The sequence below is a fragment of the Genypterus blacodes genome, unplaced genomic scaffold, assembly GCF_046128005.1.
Source record: "Genypterus blacodes isolate CSIRO-AG114 ecotype Tasmania unplaced genomic scaffold, CSIRO-AGI_Gbla_v1 ptg000044l_1, whole genome shotgun sequence".
In the NCBI taxonomy this organism is placed as follows: domain Eukaryota; kingdom Metazoa; phylum Chordata; class Actinopteri; order Ophidiiformes; family Ophidiidae; genus Genypterus; species Genypterus blacodes.
The window spans coordinates 8,731,227-8,753,584 of record NW_027466857.1 but is presented as its reverse complement, the minus strand read 5'-3'; the positions used below and the strand labels follow the sequence as shown (position 1 = coordinate 8,753,584).

The window sequence follows — 22,358 nt, the reverse complement described above, 5'->3', positions numbered from 1 at the left end:
AGAGAGAGAGAACACAGAGCCTCAGAAAAGAATTTATTTCCCATCTGAGCATTTGTCTTGTTCTTTCGGCTCCGTGGATTCCTCAATTCTTAAGACAAGGTAAGAGATTCTCCTTTCTTTTCTTTTTCATTTTAGCTTACAAAACACGGCAAGATCAAGGGCCAAGACCATCTCAAGTGCAAAAGCTGAAATAATGACTTGTTGGCATTGGTAGAGCTCATTATCTTCATCTACGATATTCAGTAAAAACATTTAATATCACAAAAGTATTCTTTGGGTTTATAGTTCTATGGAAGTCTTGTCTGATTTGCCTGCAACACACAAACTGGCTGTTTTAATCTATATATGTTTGTTTCCTTCGCCATCCGATCTATTAACATGATGGTCCACAAGGAGGCGTTGTTGACTATCATAGCAATCGTGGCTGTTGTTTTCCTGGCTAGTTTTCGTAGATCGTCTATTGATAAGATCCGCATTACATTGTGGTTTGCATCACTGGTCGACCAGTCGAAGAACACAAAACATTGCAACCTCCTCTCCTCTCCTCTCCTCTCCTCTCCTCTCCTCTCTGTAGACAATTTAGATTAGTCGACTTCTTAAACGGGAAAATGTAATATTAATTATTGGATTAAAATTTCTCTCTCTCTCTTAATAAGGCGTTCCTCGTTTTTTCTTTCCTTGGAAAGAGGAGGGAAAATGGAATTAAAATGAAACTTTCCAAAATAACACTTGCCGAATTATATGTATAATTTCTATATGTTGCTGAATCATATACAATAAATAATCAGGTTATTGCAAAAATAAAAACTCTTTGGCCATCAAAATAGCTTCCGTGTCCCGGAAACGAGGCGGAGTGAGCCCTCTTTATCTTTTAATAATCTTTGATGTCCACGTACCCGCAGTGTCCTGCCGGTAGCTGCTGTGGCGCGCGCCTGTTTAGAAAAAATCAGAGACGGAAAACTTGAGAGAAATGGCGGAGGGAACGACGAGTCTCAAAGGCTTGCGAGCCCAACTGGGTGAGAAACTCGTGACAAACGCGCTTAGCCTGTATTTGGTTGTTTCTTGCAATGTTATAATAATGTTTGAAATGCTTTCGAATTGCAATGCCGCTACCCACCGGCCGGATACTTGAACTCGTTTTGGCCGCAGGCTGTTCGCGGTCATCCTCCCTGGCTAGTAACATTAGCTCTGTCCGGTATCGTGCTGACAATAGACCGGGAGAACTCCACCACATCAGCCCTGACTTTAGTGGATTGAATTCACCTAAAGTAGCTTTATGTAGCTGTGTGAAGTGTTGCTAAATTCGGGGGGAATATCGGTTGTTCTTTTTAGTAACTGAGATGTTTGTAGGTAGTTTAGCTAAAGTTGTAACACGAGATTCCGTATCTTGACATATTGCGATATATCGCATCTGGGCGCCATAATATAACCTTCGTTCCATCCGCGTTTGGTTATTGCGCATAATCGCGATATCTAGCAAGTGTATGTGTGCCCATATTAGGCGAGTAAGGTGCAACTTTAAATGAACCTAACTTATTGACAAACGCCATTAGTCATCATTTGGAGATTAATAAGTCATAAGGCTCCTCCACCGTCCCTGTCAGTACTTCGTGTTTCCTTGCTGAAGTTGACGTACTTCTGGTTTCATGCCAACAATAGCAGCCAACAACGTTTAGTGAGGCTACACATCAGCACTTTTGTAGCTTCTAGCTGTTAATGACTCCGATCATATTCAGTCCCACGCAGAAGGTATACAACGTGTTCTTTCTATTGTTATTGACCCACTGTTATGCTTATCTGTTGACATATGGTATAACCCCCTCCTCTCTCAGGGGAGGGCAACTATATAACAATGTCTGACCTGGATTTGAGATAAAGCAGCAGTATCAGACACTGAATATCACGGGCACAGAGCTGTGATAGGAGGATAAGGCAGCACAGTTGAGTTTCTTCTGTCTTGTCTTGGTGTAGTAATGCATAGGATGCAGTTCCCACTGTACCGGCTCAAGGCAAATACGTGATGTGTATTTTGTAAATGTATATGATGTAGGCCTGCAGCGTTTAAGTTTCTATCCATCTCTCATCTCACCTGTTTGTCAGCTGGCTCCTTCTACAATTAAAGACATGAATGTTTGCTGTGTCTGCTTACGGGAGCCTGAATGCCAGGGTTGTTTTGACTGGAGCTGCTGATGGACTGACAGATTTTTTAGCTTTTTTTTTATATGGTATGTGGGACTTTTCTGCATACCCAAGGTGGGAGTAGGCCTATTTAAAAACAAAAAACTGGGCCATAGCAGGGAAATCTTCTGCTTTTTTTCAACTTTGTGATTCAGATTTTTGAGTCAGGAAGTTACATCCGCCCATTTTTGTGGTTCAATGAAAATATGCACCCTGTTGGAAGTAATCTGAAACACCGCAGTCCAAGCTTTGTGATGATCTGTGGTGTAAAGTGATATTCTGAACATTTCACATTGTTCAATGTAAAAGCTCCAACCCGCCTTCATTAGAACAGAAGACTGAAAGTAATGTAATGCTTGGAATCTGGCTTATATGCGTAGTCATCTCTACAAGAATGTGAATGCAAGGAGTAAATGTTCCCTATCACAATGAAGAAAGATCATAGGCCATTCATATGCAAGGCTATGGCTCTGAAACTGCTGCAGAATTAAAAGCATGAGAAATATTTCAGAATTGGGTCACATTTGACCAAAGGAGGAAATGGACCGGCCTTCTTTTCACTGTGTCGTTTCCTGGAGCTGCCCACTTCGATTTTGCTCCTACAAACTACGAATTAGACACACACTCTCTCTTATTCACTCACACGCACACAAACACACACACACACTCACACTCACTCACATTCCAATGCTCACACAGAACATTTGAATAGCAAAACATGTTTATTTGTATGGGATATAACTATGGTCCGTCTATGGTATTGTTTGGTAACGTTGTGTCAGGTCCTGGTTATACAGAAGCTTATTCTAAATTGCTGTGTCACACTTATGATACTTTTGCATGTAGTTATTGTTAGGTCTCCTGTTAGGTTTGTTTTTCATTTTCCCTTAAATGATCTAAAGCCCTAAATTGGTCACACTAGTAATCCCAGTAATTTGTTGTGATATGTTATTATGTTTGTGCTTTTTTGTTCTCGCATATTTTGATTTCTACGACACGAGGAATCTTAACATAACATAACCATTTGTGGTCAAATGTGTCGACGAAACAGGGACGTCTTATTATGTCCTTCTAGAACTGCAAATAGCCAAGCCTTACCTTTGCATGACCCCATCTCAAGTAATCCCATAGGAAGGTGGGTCTGGTTATGCATGCATATGTGTTTACAGGACCTGAAACATTAGGCCAGGTCTGTGCTGTCCATGGCCCAGACTGTTCAAAGTTGTACGTTCAGCCAGCACGACACCAGCAGACTTCATTGATCTGGAACTCAACCAGAGAAGCTAAATTGAGTTTCATTTGTATGCCAGCCCCATAAAGTATTTAGTTTAATGTGGTCGTCCTTTTGATTCTATGTGCACTTGAAGCAATGGAATCACTTCGACATGGCATTGTGCTTGTGTTGTGCTTCCAGGCACAACAAAAGGCCCAGAAATGAGGTCTGATCTTGCCTCTCTTCTCTACCATGGGAAAAGGTGTGTCGTGTTTTGTATGGTTGTTGTGTTTACATATACGGTGGATTTGTATGCTATTGTTGCGAGCTGTTCAGTGTTCTGCATTGAGGCATTATTGTCGTGATCTAATGGAGTCTGGCTTGCTTCCTGTTTAGTGTTGCTCTGCTTAGCCTCGGGAGCAGGACTGTCCGAAGCCCCATGGTGAGAGAGAGCAGTCTTTACCGCATCCATAATAACCACGGCCTGGAGGCTGGAACACAACACAACAAAGCAATCGGCATGTCATGCTACCTAAAAGTTGTAGCATTAAGGTCTTATTTTTTGTTTAAATCGGTGAATAGTCACAGTGATGATGATAAATAGTGATCCTTAGACATTCAGCTCAGTTTCCTGACACAGAAATGAATTATGCTTATGTATGCAAATCTCCATAGTGATGGGGTGATGAGAGAACTCTTCTGATTGGCTTAGTCCTCGTCTATGAGGGCACCTGGCTCTCTTGAGGTCTGTTAGGGAAACAGAATCTCCTCTTTGAGCTCATGAAAATCACTGATCACCACATTAATGTGTGTGTGTGTCGATGGAGGCTGTGTTTCCCTGCTCATTTTATTCTTCTATTTAGAGTTCCAATGTTGTCACTTTGTTTTTATTGCATGCAATGTTGCCTTACTGCCAAATGAGTTTCCCTCCTTGGGACAATAAAGGTCTGAACTGAACCGAGCAGGTGCAGTTTCCTGAACTGGCCTGTTTTATTACTTCATATCATTATGTTTGATGATTGAGTATATCCAACGCGGTTCGATCGTTCCGAAAGCAATAAAACAATTAAAACGGCAGTAACTGTCTTGTTAAACGGGATATGACAGACAGTGATCATAAAACTGGAGATGCACTACTGTAATCCTCTCTGTTTCTTCTTCCCAGTTTGTCTTCTTCTGGCCACTGTTAGTCTGAAATCTGTTACATCTTTGAAGAAGTTCATTTCTAGTGTTTAATATATTAGCCATGTTGTTTGATTGTTAAACCTTCAAAGTGTTTCCGTTTTATTCTCTTAGCTGTGAATCATCTCCTCAATTCTTCCTTTTATTTGAGCTTTGTTGAGAAGCACTTGTCCTCCATCTACGACTGCTTTGTGCATCACTAAGCAACAGTTGCCTTGTTATACAAAAAGATTTTTATTTATTTATTTGACTACACTTGTTACAGAGGATAGAGACAGGGAATGAAGGGAAAAAGTGATAAAGATGATATCCAAAGATTCAGATCTAGATTCTATCCCCTATATGTTTTAGTTCTGTAATTTGTGCCAAAGCTCATCAGGACGTCGCCTTTGGTCTCGATAAGTAAATGTATGTAAACTTTGCTTTGATTAATACATTACTCTCAATAAATCAGTTTTTATTTGATTATTTAAATCGGACTCGGCGTTGCTGCAAGGTTTTCCCAGTGTCTTCTTTAGAGACAGTGTAAGTGTTTTGAGAAAGTTGGTTAGTTCATATCAAGGTAACTTGCCCCGACTCCTGCACACAGTAGCGTAAATGCTGTTTGCATTCACCATAGATGATTTAAATACAAGACGCATGTCGTGCAGCTTTACTAGATGCATTTGTTTACGTTTAGATCAGTGTATTTGTTGATGTTATCCCATAATTCCCTCAACAAATCCAATGTCATGGTACAAATAATAATCAAGCACTGCACTCTTGAGCGAAACACAGTGACTGTTAATGATTCAGTAGTTTGTATGGCAAGCTTAATGAGTTTTTAACAAGAGAGCTGGAGCCGGAGTTCAAATGTTCATCACATTGATCGCCCTTTCTTCGTCTTTTATTCACCCCCTAGCGCCTTTGACAGGGAATCTGAGAGCAAAAGTGAGACGACCTGCTGCACTTCCCATCGGATTAGCCACAGACTTTGACCTCCTGTAATCTGCTTTGACCAGAGAGCATCAATGCGTCGGCAAATACTTCCTGTGTCAGCTCCACTCTCTCAGTCCATTTTATTTAAGGGCAGATGATGTTTGACAGCTGACACTCCTTATCGCCTCATGATCACCCTGACTAACGTATAGTAAACAAATCTCAGAACCTTTCCAGGAATCACATTCTTCTTTCATTCATTCTTGTTTATACTCATAAATCCCCCTTTTTTTTCAAAGGTGCAAACAAAGCAAACTTGTCAGCGAGCTGAATGAACAATATAGACTACCACACTAGTCGGCTCATGTAAGGAGAGCCCATTGTCCTTGCCGCTTTTCAGGGAGCATATAAGGTCATTTCCTGTCATCTCGCCTCCCCTCTGTATCATGAGGGAGAAGCAACCATTGTTGTGCTTTGTGTACAGTTGTGCATCATGGGATTCGCTTCTCTGTGACACTTCACCAGTTAGACCAGTGAGTTTCTGTTGTTGATATGCAGAATCAGAAGATGCATTTATGTGGCATTTTGGAGCCTAAGTATCTTCACTTCTAAGTATCTTCTTCGGTCTTTGCCATGGATGATTGTTGTTATTATACCGATCTCATATTGATTCTGCAGCAGAAAATAATTCCCAACCGCATCATACATGTTTGGTTTTGACAGAAAACATTCTTGTCTTTTTCTGCCTGGAATCAGCAGATTACAGGGGACAGGGGACTCATGGGCTGTACTTACACGCCTGTCACAACAGCCTCAGCTGTTTTCTGAGTTTCCAAGTCATCCTCAATCATGCAAATACCACCTGACTGGCAATTTTTTTTTGTCTTTCGTAAGCATTTTAGCAATGCTGAGCACACAGGGGAAAGAGACCAGGGATCAGATTAATGCCAGGATTTATGGAGCTCAATCACGTCGTCACAGTTTCCTTCCTTCCTGCCTCCATCTCTCTTTCCTTCTTTATCAGCTCAGTATAACCTTCCTGGGAATAGGATAAATAAAGTGCTGCTAAAGCTCTTGTTGGAGAGTTGATGTACTCGTCTTGGTCATTATTCCCTATTTTCATCTACAAATGATTGGTAACTTGTTAGTAATGGATATAGATGGATGGATATATAATGTGTCCTTCCAACGTTTTCTGTATCATGCGGGGAAAAGAAATGAAGTCCATATAGGTAATGAAACCAATCCTATAATTCCTATGGAGAGTTGGTACTCGTGTGTGAGAAATCTCCCTGTATTGATTTTATTTGTGTCGTATTTGTTTTGTGCGGTTGTGTTTACAGTGTGGCGTGTCGTTGTGTGCATTTGCTCAATATCCAGAAGATCACAAGAGCTTTGAGTCCAGACATGTTTCTCAGTGCAGCTCTCCTCCCAGCTTGTCATAGATAGCAGGCCACAGTCTCTGCCATGAGCAGGACGTTGTGTTGGCTGGTTGAATAGCTGGATTGTTTCGTCGCTTCAAATTCTGTATAGAACTCGACAATGTAGAGAAATCGATGCAGAGAGAAAGACGGCTTTTTCCTCTACTACTTTACTTATAAAATACGCACTCCAGTTCAAATATACTATATACTTTAATATACCTACTGTCTCAGACATGACAATGTGTGCTTGTGTGTGTGTGTGTCTTTGTCCTTTTTGCATATAGCTGCAGCTGCACAGGCACAAGCAGAGGAGCGGCGCAGTGTGACAGGGAATAGCCCCGGACCTACAGCCAACACAGCAGCTAAACCTCAGGGGTGTAGACCAGGTAATGGACACCACACTGTGACTTGGACACATATTAGGCTTCACAGGCACTGCCCTGCCACCGCTGCATTGTCTTGCCTAATGTGGCCTATTTGATGGAGCACGATTCCCTCCGACCGCTCTCAGTAATGCTCAGTCATTGTCTTATACTGTTACAGTAGAGGAAGCTCATCAATAACATCTGCTCGTCAAATACAAAGACCTTTTTGCAACACTTTAATCTACTGACTATTTATTGTGGTATGTGTCAAACCTGTTTGTGTGTGCCTGTGCGTGTGTATGTGATTGCAGTCATCGACGGTGCAGCACTTAGAATAGACGACCGACTGAGAGTGGCAAAGGAAAGAAGAGAGGAAGCAGACAGACAACAAGGTGGGAGAGATTCTAGAATAATGTTAGCCAGAACCAACAGTACCCAGTCATGATTGATTTTTACTCGATGCATTGAGGTAACTGACATTTTTCACCACTTCCTGTCAAACAGGAAGCCATTTAGATGCACCACAAAGACTTTTCTCATTAGAAGCAGCATTGTTATATTATCCTTTACAGATGCAATGCCTTCCCTGGTTTGTGTACTTTGTAGGTTCATTGGTTTCAACAAGGAGATAATCGCATCTAGGCCATTTACAGAGATAAGAAAACAAACTAATATATGTCTTGTTCGCACACACACTCACTCGTGTGTGGGTTCAGCTTTACGAGACACTCAAATCCTGGAGCGGGAGCGTAAGGCCAAGCAGCAAGTGGAGCGTCAGATGGAGGAACGTCAGAAGAAAATTGAGGAACAGAAAAAGAAGGAGGAGCAGAAACGACTGGCTGTGGAGGAGAAGAGGAAGCTGAAACAGGAGGAGGAGAAGGTAACTGCTGTAACTTTGGGGCAGCTGGGAGCTTCACTGCAGCGCTCCTATTGATTAATTAGATTCTTGTGACTGAAGCAGATGCAGTCACAGGTTTAGCCGTTGTACTTGAATTCACTTATCTGCAGTGTTCCCTACATCTCCAAAATAGCCTCACACTTAGAAAACTTTACTTTGGTGAAATATTATGTAACCAGAAAGTTACCTGCATATCATGATGGAATGAATAACCAACTAATAATTTTGAAATTTACTGGAATGAATCCCAGAGTCAAGTTAAGGTTCACGGATCAGTTAGATTCTCTTTTCCTCTGAAAGTGTTAAATAACTGAACTGTGATTTGATTGAAACATGTCTATTTTTCTTTTCCCTCTGTTGTCCTGCAGGAGCACTATGAGGCTGTGATGCGGCGGACACTGGAGCGCAGCCAGCGATTGGAGCAGAGGCAGAAGCGATGGTCCTGGGGTGGACTGTCCACAGACTCTGACGGACGAACAGGTACGGTCTGACCACATGGACTACAAGCGATTACATGGATTACACGGATTTACAGCGATTACTACGGGAAAACATGAAAATGATGTGAATATTAAGCAAATGTTTGGCACAATTTAGCAAGATGAGATTCCGGACAGTCGCTGATTTTTAATGACATCCAAAGTGTAAGTTCAGTCTTTTTTGCTGTCACTCTTTCACAACACCACACACTAATCACTCTGCACAGAAGCTATCATTTGTTTGAAATTTAGAAATTTACACACAAAGATCATAATTCTTAAGGAATCTAGCAGTGATGACCAAGATGCATGGACCATTAATTGAAATACCGGTAAGACACTAGTAGATTTCTAAAAGTTCATTGCCAAAATTGTAAATGAGGCCGGTAGATTCTGCAGACGTCAAGATGGCTACCAGCAATGTTTCACATCCTTCTGCCTCTTGTATGAAGGATGTGTGTGGTCTGCCTGCATCTCATTGCTCCTCCCTGAGAGCTGTCTTTCCCCACAGGAGACTCTGATGGCAGCACCTCCTCTCCAGTAGCTATAGTAATCTCCCCCGCCTCGCCAGAAAAGCCACCAAGGAGTCGACAAGGTTTTGGTTGTTGATCATTTGCCCACCCATGTAGCACAGCATGACCCTGGCACCGGCACTCCAGATAACTTGGTTACCTTCTATCCATCTCCCTCACTCGCTGTCTTTACTCGCACATCTCAACTAACTGTTTTCTTTGTATGATTTGACTGTTCTGGGTGTGCTTTGGGCTCACTGAGTCTCTTTATGTTTCTTCACACATGCATTCACTTACAGGTCACATGGGTTCCATACAAAAGTCCACGGGGCTTGTATTACATCAGTGTCTTCCAGCATGGACCACATCTTCTTATTATTTTTGATCTCCAGCTCTGCTCTGTGGTGTGCTCTCCTCAGTAGCATGTTCTGCATACCTGGCTTTCTCACTGACATGCCTGGCTATAAAGCTGCAATGCCTGTGTTATTGCTAACTGAATGTACATTGAAATGACATACAGTGCTTACAGTAAATGAAAATACGTACACTGCGGTAGACGAATTAAATGAATGCTTTGTTTTGAAGTGTTTATGTGAAGCAACAGTCCGGTTAGCGGAGTTTGGATCCTGTAGTAGAACCTTTTGTTGTGTCTACCCAGCTTCCTCCTTCCACTAGCCAGCCTCCTGTGTAAACCCCTCCTCCCCTGTCTGTCTGTCCTCTCCCCACATAGTGGACAAGCGCTCCACGTCCACCATGAACCTGAAACAGCCATCCGATGCTAGCATCAGCAAACGCCTGTCCTCCTCCTCCGCCACCCTCGTCAAATCTCCTGATAAACGTAAGTCTCCTTGATCCCCGCACACCCCCCCGCCGCTCTCCCTTGATTTCCTTTCTCCTCCCACCTCTATTTGAGTGTCTTAACTCTCCTAATATGTGCCAGATAGTGTTTCATGCCAATGATTCATACCTAAATATGTACTGACGTCTCACTGCAGACTTAATTGCATTTAAATGGTGGAGCAAACCCATCTGAACCCTCTCCCTTTCATGTCCAGGGTTTGACACACACGCTCACTGGAGCACAGGCAGACTGGTAAACATGCCTCAGCTCTCTGTCTCTGGTCCCAGCCAATGATAAACCAGCATGACCTCTCAATTTTGCTGCGTCCATTACTACGCATTCTCCTTTATGTACCTGAAATCACATTTGCAGAATCATAAGGGGTCCCCAGCACAAAATCAATTCTCTCTCTTAGCTGTCATAATTAACCTTGGCTTGTTTTGATTTACAACAAGTGCATTTGATTTCTGCAGGGGGTGAAATGAGCACAATCTGTTGAATCACATCTCTCCACAGCTTCAACCACTTTGATGGAGACGACTGCCGGTGCATTTCCTTCTTCTATTGCTCATTTGTCTAATAATTCATCTGCCCCTTTCCCCCTCTTCAGACTTGTGAATTCATTCTCAACATAAACAGTATATTGTGCTTACGCAGGGGGTGAAGAAATAACAAGCCAACTGCAGCTGCAAGTTTGGCTCTTTTTGATGCTGTATTGATTTAACGCTGCCAGGCTGCTGTACCGATCAAGGACGAGTGTTGTTTCAATTCACAGTGGGTGTTTCATCATTGTCTCCCAGGTGTTAAACAGAGGAGTTCATCCTGCAACCGGTTGCCAAGCAATGACAGTGCTGCTCGGGCCACTAAGGAAGATTGCAAAAAGTCTCGTGTGGAACAGACAGGTGCACAAGACCTGCCCTTTAACCCTTCACTGGGCTCTCACTACTACTAACTACTCTACCCATCTGCTCATCATTTAATAGGTTCAATCGTGGATCATGCTCTGTCACTGAAAACCACTTCTTAAAGTCAACATGCTATTTGTTAAATGCTTGACGGTGACATTGAAACTCTTGTCTATTACACTTAGAGATAAGCTGCTGTGAATCTCAGCTTATTGACTTACATAACATGATAAGGCATAATGAAGTACACATGACATGCAAAGCCACTGTGGGGACTTCCACGCTGACTCCCTCCCTGTGCCCGGTCGACCATAACCCAGTTCTCTTGTCTGTAGGCTGTACTGTGAAGAAAAGGAGTTCCTCGCTCACGCGAGTAAGTGTGGGCAGAACACAGACCCCTGCCAAGCCTGATAAGGGGACAACGGATGATGCAGGTGGCTAGCATGAACAGTCAACCATTGCTTTTCCTTTGCCCTATCCGCATCCCTCAGACGTTCCTCTGTGAATAACCAGCATGCTTCGCTGCTGCTAAACATTCACTTGTAATGGATCCACTTTGTTTGAGCCATTAACATCACTGTTTGCTATTCTAAGAGGTTTTGCATATTAACCCCTATTCTCATTTGGCTCAATTCAGTGTCCCGACGCTCTGCGGGTCTTCCAGCTGACTAATGCTTCTCTCTGTCTTTCCTCTTTTTGACCATGTTCTCTTTCACCCAAGAGTCTTGGGCAAGTGTGCAGGTTTTTTTTTTTAGGTCTCTCTGAAGCTCCACACTTCCTTGCCTGCTGCTGCTTTGTCCAGCCGCATCCTTACTGTGCCGTTTTTTTATGTTTTCACTAACAATCTTGTTTTAACCTCATTTTATGGTTCAATTGTCACTACAGGAATTGTCTTGTGTGCTGTGTGTATGTGTGCACTAACACAATCTTTTGTTTTTTTGTGTCACAAAGTGTTTGTTGTACTCTCTCACCCAGATGACGTCATAGCTGGATTTAAGTTGCTGGTCTCGTGTGGTGTGTGTCAGTGCCATCCCTCCATAGCACCCCCCACAGCACACAAATTACCAGATCTCACTAGAATCAGTGTTTTGCTATTAACAACCAATGCTTCTGTTTGTCTAGCTATGTCACCTTCCTGAACATGACAAGTTGTAACATTGTTTCGGTCCTCTTCCTACTATTGATACAATTTTTATATGTTCTGAGTAATTAGTACTGCCAGAAATGCAACACACTTTGTACCTCCCTTCTGCAGTTAGAATGTTACACCAAATCTCACACATCATTCTCTACCTAACCATAAACATATCCCTGACTTATAACCCAGATTCTCGGTGAGAGCGCACAGACCAGGTAGCCATATTACCGTGTTCTTAACAGCTAATAGAAACAGTGTCAGTAGCAGATGGTCTCTCAGTAAGGGATGGTGTTCTCTCAAAAGGAAGGGTGACTCTGCAGCCCCCCCTTTTGAAGAATCAGTATTCAGGGACATGGAGCAAAATCAACCCCATAACACTTCATCTCATGCCATTTCTGCTATGTAGCTTTAGATAAAGCACCACAGTGGCCCAAATGGGGATTTGTTCAATCTTCCATTCCATGCTCGCGAGGGCTCTTTGTTTCTGGTGTCAAATTCAAATCTACCAATCTACAAATTTTTGATAAATCAACGGTGGAATCTTCTTTATCCAAACAGTAGAAAGGTTTACCCAGGGAGCTAAAGAGCACTTACTGTATCTGCTCACTGTCATCTGCTCTTTTTGGGCTTTGTTCTGATTTGCTCTTCACCTTCCAACCAGCAGTATTACTCTGCTGTCTATAAGGTTCACTAACAGTTTGTTTCCTTTCTATATCAAGGAACCATTGATTTGACCTCATTGTCCACTTTGAATACTGTTTGATTGATCTTCATTTATTGGGCAATCAGTCTTTGACCTGTCTCGGTACTCTTCCATGTTTTCCATTCTTTGCTGTCTTTTACTGTCTATCCCCATTGTCCTGAATATCACTGAATGTATGGAGATGGATAGAGACAGCATTGATTAGGAGCCCATGTAAGACTATTGAAACATAACCTTTGGTTCTTTATGTTGATTCTCTCCTGTTGGTTAAATCACATGGTGACCTTCTGAATTCATCTCACCATTCTTTTTCTTTGTTTTGCCTCCTCATCCTGGTTCTTGCCCACTCTTCCACCCTTGGCCTTTTTCACTCTCCTCTACTGTGTTTGGGTGATTTTCTGGCCATGTAGCTCGCAAGCCCCTGGCCACCACTGTGGATGGAGAGCTCCTTAGTCGCCTTCTCACCCCCACCCAGGCCTCACTAGCTAGGAGCAAGAGCGCCGCCACCCTGTCGGCTGACGGATCAGATACCCCAGGTAACCTCTACCTAGGAGACTCTCACAGAGAGGAAGGATCCCTAAACACAGAGCCCGGGTCCTAGACAACAGCACATGTCTGAAGCATTCAGACGGGCCCAGTTTATTGATGTTCAAGGTTGACAGTTGACACAATGTCTCAACCCGGAATCAGGCTTGAGCCCAAGCCAGTGTTTTATAGTCAGAACAGTCTTTATCTTGCCAAAATCTTAATAGGCTTAATGAATCAGAGCTGACTTATCGTTTGCCTTGAGCTAAGAATAGCAGTTTTGCGAATTGACAGCTTACGGCTTTACACAATGTGGAATGTCCTGACATAGCCAGGAACATTTAGTATGTAATAGCAATGTTTATGTTTTGTGGTTCCCAATCCTCCCCCTTAGTGTGTGTAGACGAGCCTGTACACAGTAGAATATATGAAACCATGGAACACACTTATTTGCAGACCTCCACTTGTTGTACCTTCCAGTTATTTATCAGTTTGGCTCCTGTGGGCCATCCCAGTGCTTTACTGTATACCCCTCTGTAAGTGGTGTGAACAATTGTTTTGAAGCTAAAGTGACCACTGTTGTCCCTTTTGTTGGTCATAGAACTAAACACAGCAGTTGGAAGGTTCCAGCAGCTTTAACATAACACCTCACGATACACTGAATATGTTACATACAGGCAGTATTTGCCACTAAGTACAATCATGTGAGACATTATAGTTAGACACTGTAAATATTGACACACACATACAGGTTCAGTGTATGTACATACACTCTGACACAATAGGGCGTTGTGGGGTGAGCTGGTCTGAGCAAGGCAGGCTGTGCTCTGTCCGATGAGCCACAGGGTCCATGCTAAGAGATTTGCCATAAGCTGCTTACCTGCTGGTGCGTGACAATGACTCTGCACTGTTAATTGCATGTGTCCTGGGAGTGTGAGCAGGTTACTGGAGTTTGGGCTTAGTAAACATGCCCTGAAGACACCCAGGTGGGGTCGTATGTATTTCTGACTGACTTTCCATTTGTTTAATTGCAAAGTAAGGATGGAAATGATGCAGTTGGTTTTTGGACTCTACCAAACCATTAGAGGCTGTACATCTGCTAAGTTTAGCCCAGGCAGAAAAGCGACACCTCCACATTAGGCGTAGCAGCAGTAGGATACATTTTGTAGTTTTCAGTTTGCAGTCAGAATGAACCACAGACGCACGTTTGTGACTTGGCTGTAGCCAAACGGGGGAGAGTCCTCCGGGCCCTCTGGGATTATCCTGGCTAATCCCTCAATCTGACACAGCAAACTTGTAAGCAGCGGACCTGTACTGTTTCCTCTTCCTGCTAACTATAGACTACTCTTAAACTCAGGCTATGCTTTTATCTATTCTGCCCTTCGAAGAACAAGAGTGTCATTGAGCCTTTCAGTGCGTCAGTCATGAAGCCTTTCAATACATCCACATACAAGTCCGTCGCTCCCTTTTATATATTTACTTATTCTCTCTTTTGTCCCCCTGTTGTATTGAATTCTTTGTCATGGGTTCTGCCTTTTAATTTACGATCGACTCTGTCCTTAAGTCCCAGTCGATCGTTGTGCAGGCAGAAATGGCCACAAATCAAATCGCCTTCATTTATAAGTTATTGATCTCCAACACAACAAAGGACATAATCAATATTCAGCTTGCATTTGGTTTACTAATCGATAATTTGTTGTGTGTGTGTATATATGTGCATTTGTGTATACGTGTAAATGTATGTGTTAATGTGTTGGTGTGTATGTGTGCGCTCAATGCTGTGCTGTGTGTGTTAAGATGTGGTCCGTGTTGTGTTCAGGAACTTTGGTACATGTGGAGTGTCAGTGGTTTTTGTCAGTGTGTCCCTCCCTTCCTCCAGATATCATCCTGTTGCCTGCTAAGCAGTCCCGTATCTAACACACCGCTATGTTCTTTTTGTTTTTGTGTGTGTGTGTGTGTGTGTGTGTCTACTCTCGTTCCCTTACGAAAATACTATCCTGCAATCCTTCCTACCATTGTCCTCTCTCCCTTTGTCTGTGTGCCCCTCTCTCTCTCTCTCCCTCTACTCCCCCCTCTGTCTTTACTCTTCTCTGTTGCTCTTTACTGCTTTGCTGCCCGACTCTCTCACCCCCCCGTTGGTTTTGCTGCCATGGCCCTGCGATGACTGTGTCCTTTACCAGAGTGTCACCTGTGTCCTCGCTCAGCCTCCGCTACCCCACTGCCACCCCCCCGTGGACCCGTACGTAGCCGCAGCATTGACCGGCAGAAGAGCGGCATGACCACATCTGCCTCAGCTGACGGAGCCCTGGATCCTTCAGCGGTGAGAGTTATATGAAATATTTATTTGGAATATAACAGGACTGGAGTGAGCAAAAGGTGCTATTCAATGTGTACATTGTTAATGCTTTTGTTTTTCGCAATTGTAGCGTTAGGATAGTTTGGTAGCTTATCTGGTGCTGGTGCTGTGTTGTATCTTTGAGTGTCTGAGGCTATTTGTCCTCATTTCACTAAATGGCAAATGAAGAGGCAACCGTTGTCTTTTTCCCTGACAGACTTTATACAATTATAATGGTCTCATAAATGTTTAGCCTGAAGAACACCTATGGTGATGCAGCATGTTTCTTCAAGTCATTATAACAAATGACTCTTCCTGAAGTGACATTGATCATAGAAAATGCGTAGATGACACAGATTCCTATGCAGATGCTCCATTTGCCTGTCAAAGCATTTCTGAAGGATGCTAATCATAAGGAAATATTGTTCTTCCTGCTGCTCTTCTACCTCTGCTGGTCGCTTGTGCTTACCTGTTTGATCTAGCATGCTGATGTTGTATTGAGAAGTTGAGAGTGACATGACAGAACCTGAACACGGACGTGTGTTCAGCTCAAAAGAGACGAATCCTCCTGTGTAACAAAGTGTGTTAGCTGTGGCTGCCGGTCTTGAGAGGGGTCTCTGACATTCTCCCTTGGTGGCCTGTAGTGCCTGGCTCTGTCTCCCTAACCACATTTCCGCCTGCCCTCCTCCTCTGTGCTTATGAAGGGAGTCATTGTTACAGCCTGAAATGATGGGATCCACAGTGGCCTGATTATGGCCAGATGAGGCCATGCAAAGCGGACCACACCCTGACCCTCAAGGCCACGTGTTAAAAGCTTCTGACTCTCCTGACCTCTCACCGTCTTCTCTGCTCCATGTGTGCTGATTGGATTGCAATGAAATATTCATAGGCTCATAGGCAGCACTCAGGCATTGTGTGAGACCTCTTCAAAGTGTCTCTTTAACGTCAGCAGGCTCAGGCTTACTTCCCTTCTGATGGAGGTGGAGGTTTTCAACATTAACTTCATTTAATTGGCTTCCCAGGCCTTTCGTTTATTAAATGATATTGCTATGGAAGAGAGCTATATAGTAAAAGCAATATGAAAATAAACTCTGGGATGTTTCTTGTTGCCTCCTAAATTTTCAGATAGATTCCAACAGCCATGCAGAACAGCGTTGACATGAAGCCCCAGCTCCACTGGGCCCATATAGTTATATAGACATGAATATGAAATGACTTGTTTTCCCACCTCGTCCTCCCGAGAGCGTGGCGGTAAACTGTGTACTACACCCTGATGAGTTGTGTGGCCATATTTAATATCTGGAAGGAGAGTTTATCTTTTATGCTTTACTGCAGTACGACAATTCCGAATGACTGCTTTGCTATTTTACCTCTGTCTGCCTGTGTGTGTGTCATGAGTGACACCTGATTCTGTGTTTTCAGAAAGATCAGATCTGTTAAGACTACTTTAACTAGAGTTAAAGCGCAGAATGGAAGTCTAAGGTCACTAACTCTGACTCTGTAACTCTCCTATCCCATCTCGGAGCAACAGAAAGAGAAGCGCTTTACGTCTCCTGGGGGGCAACGTCCACCCTCCCCTTCCAGTTCCCTGGGACGCAACCGCTCGCCATCCCCAGCACCCAGCCCCATTCCAAAGAGGACTCCCTCCCCTGTAGCCTCCAAGTAAGTACCCAAGCCTTCCCTGCGCAGGTTGGAGGATTGAATCTTTCACTTTGAATTGGTAGAGTTTTGTTGGAGCCTTGTAGTTTGTTTTGAGTGTAAAACACAAATTGACATATCCCTCTCCTCGTGAAGGCAAAGTCCCAGGAACCGCCCACCTTCACCTGGAGCAATGAAACGTCCCCCATCGCCCCAGCCCATGTCAGCCAAACCCCCACCCATCCAGAAACCAGCTCTCACCCCTACAGGGACCACTACCTTACGTAAGAGGGACTCTAAGTCCAAGGAGCTGTGTCCCCCCCAAGCAGCGGGGTCACCGTCCTCTGAGACCAGCAAAACCAAAGAAAAAGATGGTGAGTGTTTTCTCTGATCAGATGTACGATTATACTTCATACATGTATATATATATATTTATTTATTACATTGCTGAATGCCAATAATAGTTGTATACTATTATTATTCCAGCAAGCCAATTATGTTCATAAATCTTCTGCTAATATTGTTGAGGATGTGTACCAGCAGGTAACTGTAGGAGCAGTTTCCTACAGAGTAACAGTAATTAATCAATTTAGATTTCAGAAGTATCTCAGAGAGGAAGTAAGACATCTTATGAGGGTCGGAATGAGCTGCAAACTGACCTGGCAGTCACTCAGTTTATGTTAAATCTCAGTGGAGCAGAAGCCCCATTAACTCCCAGCTGGAGTCACATCCTGTTTGACCACTGGGGTTGTTGATGCTGCCACCTCCTGGGCAGAATCATGCTCTGCAAGATGATGCTCAATGACACCAGACAGGGTGACTGATGTCCAGTGCAATAGTTTGGAAGCAGCAGATACATTATAAGCCTGCAGTAACAGGCTCCATCCCTCTCTATTAGACTCTCCCACTCACACACCACGTAGTTACCTTGAGTAAGTGCTGTGGCCTCTGGGCGGCCCTTAAGTGAGAAATAGGTGAGGGAATGACAAACACATTCATTTGTATCTGTGTTTGTTTATCAGACTCTAAGGCCTCGGCAGGCACCAACTCAGCCGCTGAAGCAGCCAAGATCCTGGCAGAGAACCGCAGGCTGGCACGGGAACAAAAGGAGAGAGATGAGCAGCTCAGGATACAGAAGGAGGAAGAGGAGAGGTGAGAGGAGTGAAAATGTTCAACCAATCACTAATTTTGACTTAAACAACAGCTCCCCAAAAGAAGGTGTTAAACTGCATGCATTACCTACTCAGGCTGAGAAAAGAAGAGGAGGAACGTTTAGCAGAAGAGGCACGACTGAAGCGATTGGAAGAGGAGAAGATTCTGGCAGAGGAGAAGAAGAAGAAAGACGAGGAAGACGCCCTCAAAGCGGAAGAGGAGCGGGTGAAACTGGCAGAAGAGGAGGCAGAGAAACAGGCCGAACTCCAGAAGGAGCGAGAGGAAGCTGAGGCCAAGGCCCTGGAGGAGGCGGAGAAGTTCCGTCAGGAGAGGGACCGCGTCATGCAGCAGAACCAACACGAACGCATGGAGAGGAAGAAGGTGAAGACAAACTGGACCAAAATGTCTTACTGTAGCTACTTTAAAACTAAGCTAACCAATCAAGATCAATCTGCCTACTCTATGAAGTTAATGTATGATGCAACCAAGGAATGGTTTCAGAATGTAACTGCTTAGTGTCAATCCCAAAATAATAACAATAATAAGTGCATTGTAATGTTATTTTTTCCCTTTTCAGAGAATTGACGAAATAATGAAGAGAACAAGAAAGGGGGAGCAAAGTGACTCAAAGGTGAACTCACATTAAATCAACACATCAACGTCTCTGTGACAAGAAATCTACACTGTGTGACACATAAACACTCACTGTGTCCTGTACAGAGAGACGACGACAAATGCATGCAGGAGAACGGAGAGGACGGAGAGGACGGGGAAGACGGGGAAGACGGGGAAGACGACAATGAGGAAAATGAGGATAATGACTGTGAATGCACAGGTAGGTTCCTCTCACTCTGATGGCAGGATCTCAGTGACTTTGAATATTTCATCACCCAGCGCAGCCTCGCGTGCCTGCCTGTACTTCCTTGCCTTTGCATGCTCTTTACATAATTCTCTGTGGCTAGTGGCTATTCATTCGTCTCTTCCGCTGCCTGTGTAGCCCAGACAGGTGACCTTGAGAACAAACATGGGTGTGACCTGTTCGCCGGCGAGCCGTTGGCACAAAGAGAGGAGCCCCTGGGCAGCGTAACTGTAAAGCCAGAGACCGACGACAAGGAGAATAACAATGGCACAAGCACAGATGAGACTCGGTCAGTTAGGTAAGACTGGTGCAGACACACAATGCTCCTTTTAAAGTCCTACGCACCACAACAAAGCTGCTTTCAGTCTAACAATAACTGAGGAAACTGCTGTGTTTCAAAAGTAAAGTACAAGAGGAAAATTTAAACTTGTTGTAAGAGTGCTATAGTCTCTCTGAGCTGCGTGAAGATATGAACTAAAGATCGTTTTTGACACATCGGACAGCGTACAGATTTGTTTTTCGACTCGCTGCAAAATGGTGGGCTCCTTTTTCACTCGTCTACCTCCCTGCTCCTCAGTCCTGTACCGAAGGGTCGCCACGTAGAGGGATCGGAGTTCCTGAACGAGCAGGACTCGGCCAAAGTGGGGCTCGTTCCCGGTCTCAACGGTAAGACCGGCCAGTGGAGCTTTGAGGAACTCATTGACATCAACGTCCACTCCAAGTCTCGGCCCCTGATCCAGGCGGGGGACTGTAACCAGGGCTTGATCAACGGCGACGGGAGCCCGGATGGGAGCAGGGTAGCCTTTGAGGATAAGGGAACCACTCCCATGAACTCCCTGCACTCCTCCAGTCAGCCCATAGAAGCCCTGCCAGGTGAGAAAACACATCTCTTTATGCGTTTCCCTTTCCTACTTGTACTCTCTGTAGTGACGCACCGGTTCTACGTTCAGCCTCCTCAAGTTAGTTCCTCTCGTCTCTGTAGAGATTTGACGCTGCAGCCCCCAGCCAGACGTCACTTACTGTTGCACTCCTGAAGATCCTGTACAAGTGAGCTCCCGTCACCTCCAACCAGGTTCCTCCTCCTTCCTCCTTCCTCCTCAACTGTAGGAGGAGCACAAGTTGAAGTACAAAGACCACCCAAGCGCTAACATTGCACCCTTTACATGATGAGAAAAACAAATTCATGCTTCAGGGAAATTCTGCAGATTCTTTATCAAAGTCGCTTCAGGTCTGTTTCCTCCTCTTCTTGATGTTTTTCTAAATTGTTTCCAATTGTGTTGTTTTTTTTAAGCAGTTATCTTTGTCAGGGGTGCATTGTTGTAATTTATTAATTTTGGCTTCTTTGTTAATATTATTGTTATAACATGTCTAGTCTTTTTTTCTTTCCCTCTTGTATGAGAATATTCCAGGAAACGTGCACATGTAGGGTTAATGAAATATGTGAGGTTTGTATAGTGAATTAATGGAAGGAGTGTCAGTGAATTCTCTTGGGGGGGGGGGGGGGGGGGGTGAGGTACGATGAGTCACATGTTACTTGTCACCCGATTCATCTATACATTTACTTGACTGGCTGCTTTTTGTAGCATCCAGCAATATGGCCTTACCGTCTTTCCATAACTTCCTCTCTAACAGGGCGCACACATGAAACGGCTTGTGCTGAAGCTGATGTACAGTCGGTGTAGCAGACGACCTTCATGTGCGTGCTCTGCGGAGCCGGAAGGTGTGGAAAGGATTCTATGTTCATGCTTAATTTAACCTAACCGCTCTGTCTTCTTAAATCCTGCATGACGCACACGCCTCCCCTGTCTTTCCTGTCTGGGCCAGCAGAGGGCGCCAAGAGCACAACTTCAACTGTTCCCTTTATAACCCAAGGGTGTTGGGGCTCAGGACAGCACTGTGATACGTTCATGTGTTCAGAGAAACTTCAGCAGTTAGTTGTTTAGAGGCTTGTTGTCCCTTTTAAGTAAAGTTAGTGTCAGCATCATTCTATCTTGCGTTACAGGCCGAGTTGAATCCAGTGGAAGATAAATTCACAGATTGTCTGAAGTCATGATGATCACACTGCATCCATTTAATTGAAACAGATGAACTTGATGCACAGGTCCCTTTGTTTCATTAGAGCTGTGCTTCCTGGGGGGGTTGTGTATATGTTAGAGTTTACATACTAGTTTACTAAAACTAGAAATGTCCAATCGTGTGTGTGCAAGAGCTCTTGGCTGCTCCTTCAGTCTGTGTGGTTATGTTGATTTCATGTCTTCCCCTCTAACCCCGCCCTCCTCAGATTCCCAACACCCTAGCTGCTACTTCTGGCAAAAAATACATTTCAACTATTTTTTATAACATAAATTTGGCTGTCTGTTTATATATGAAAATACATTTATAAATATATATATTTAAGTGTTATTGTTTTGTGTATAGAATCAGTATTAGGCCAACGAAGCCATATGTAAGGTGTACCGGTGACACGGTGTTGGAAATTGAAGTCTTTGTGTGTGTCTGTGTGTGTGTGACAGTGCAAGTTAAGGTTTCTGTGCCGGGGTCATCACTACTGTTATCAGTCAGGTTGGGTTTGGGCTGCAGACCCCTGGATATTGCCTAAGAAAGACAACACAAGAGCCCAGAGCCGTTTGAGCCCAGAGCTTCGTGTTGGGCCCCATGACACGAGTCGTGACTGTGCCTCATTCAAATCCTCTCTCATGTAAAACATTTAAATTATCTCAAAGGTCATAAGGATGTGGGATAGTAATGGGGAGGCAATTTAGCTCAGGTTGCTACCATTCCACTTTGTCGTTTGAGGTCGTAGTGCATCCACCAAAATGAAAGGAGATGGAAACCAAATGCAGCTTGGGTCGGACTTGTTTTGCGTGATTTCTGTCTTTACTAGATTTGTGGTGAAGTGTGTTTAAAGCTTGAAATTCCCTTTGCTTGAGTCATCCGAGCCAGAGGTGTGTGGACCTTCATGTTGCATTGTACCTCCCTCGTACTGGCTCTCAAACTAAAGTCAACTTTGTACATAAAGACCAATAACTTCAGAATTTAGCTTTGAGGAATAAACAAAAGAATGTAACTGATCCAACAAAAAGCCCTTAAATA

The 22,358-nt window shown here is 43.8% G+C and overlaps 1 protein-coding gene across 10 annotated transcripts; it reads left to right on the top strand.

The window, feature by feature from the left end:
• The first annotated feature begins 899 nt into the window (after positions 1-899).
• On the top strand, positions 900-22,334 carry map7d3 (MAP7 domain containing 3). 10 transcript variants are annotated; one of them, XM_076148896.1, is made up of 20 exons: positions 900-1,016; positions 7,200-7,301; positions 7,592-7,672; positions 7,997-8,160; positions 8,547-8,658; positions 9,169-9,252; positions 9,900-10,007; positions 10,811-10,912; positions 11,251-11,349; positions 13,167-13,292; positions 15,486-15,601; positions 17,148-17,278; positions 17,411-17,628; positions 18,277-18,406; positions 18,502-18,787; positions 18,984-19,037; positions 19,127-19,241; positions 19,404-19,563; positions 19,843-20,138; positions 20,248-22,334. In XM_076148896.1, the coding sequence occupies exons 1-20, from the start codon at positions 971-973 to the stop codon at positions 20,253-20,255; spliced, it is 2,538 nt and encodes an 845-aa protein (XP_076005011.1). In that variant the 5' UTR covers positions 900-970; the 3' UTR covers positions 20,256-22,334. The 10 variants fall into 10 exon arrangements, with proteins under 10 accessions (XP_076005011.1, XP_076005010.1, XP_076005012.1 ...); XM_076148895.1 differs by having other exon boundaries at positions 15,462-15,601; XM_076148897.1 differs by lacking the exon at positions 9,169-9,252 and having other exon boundaries at positions 15,462-15,601.
• Positions 22,335-22,358: the final 24 nt, after the last annotated feature.

Excerpts from the sequence above, each read along its gene's own strand:
- map7d3 (XM_076148895.1), top strand. The coding sequence starts at position 971 with ATGGCGGAGGGAACGACGAGTCTCAAAGGCTTGCGAGCCCAACTGG. Across the intron at positions 1,017-7,199 it reads AGGCTTGCGAGCCCAACTGG|CTGCAGCTGCACAGGCACAA; the intron begins GTGAGAAACTCG and ends TTTTGCATATAG. Across the intron at positions 8,659-9,168 it reads AGACTCTGACGGACGAACAG|GAGACTCTGATGGCAGCACC; the intron begins GTACGGTCTGAC and ends CTTTCCCCACAG.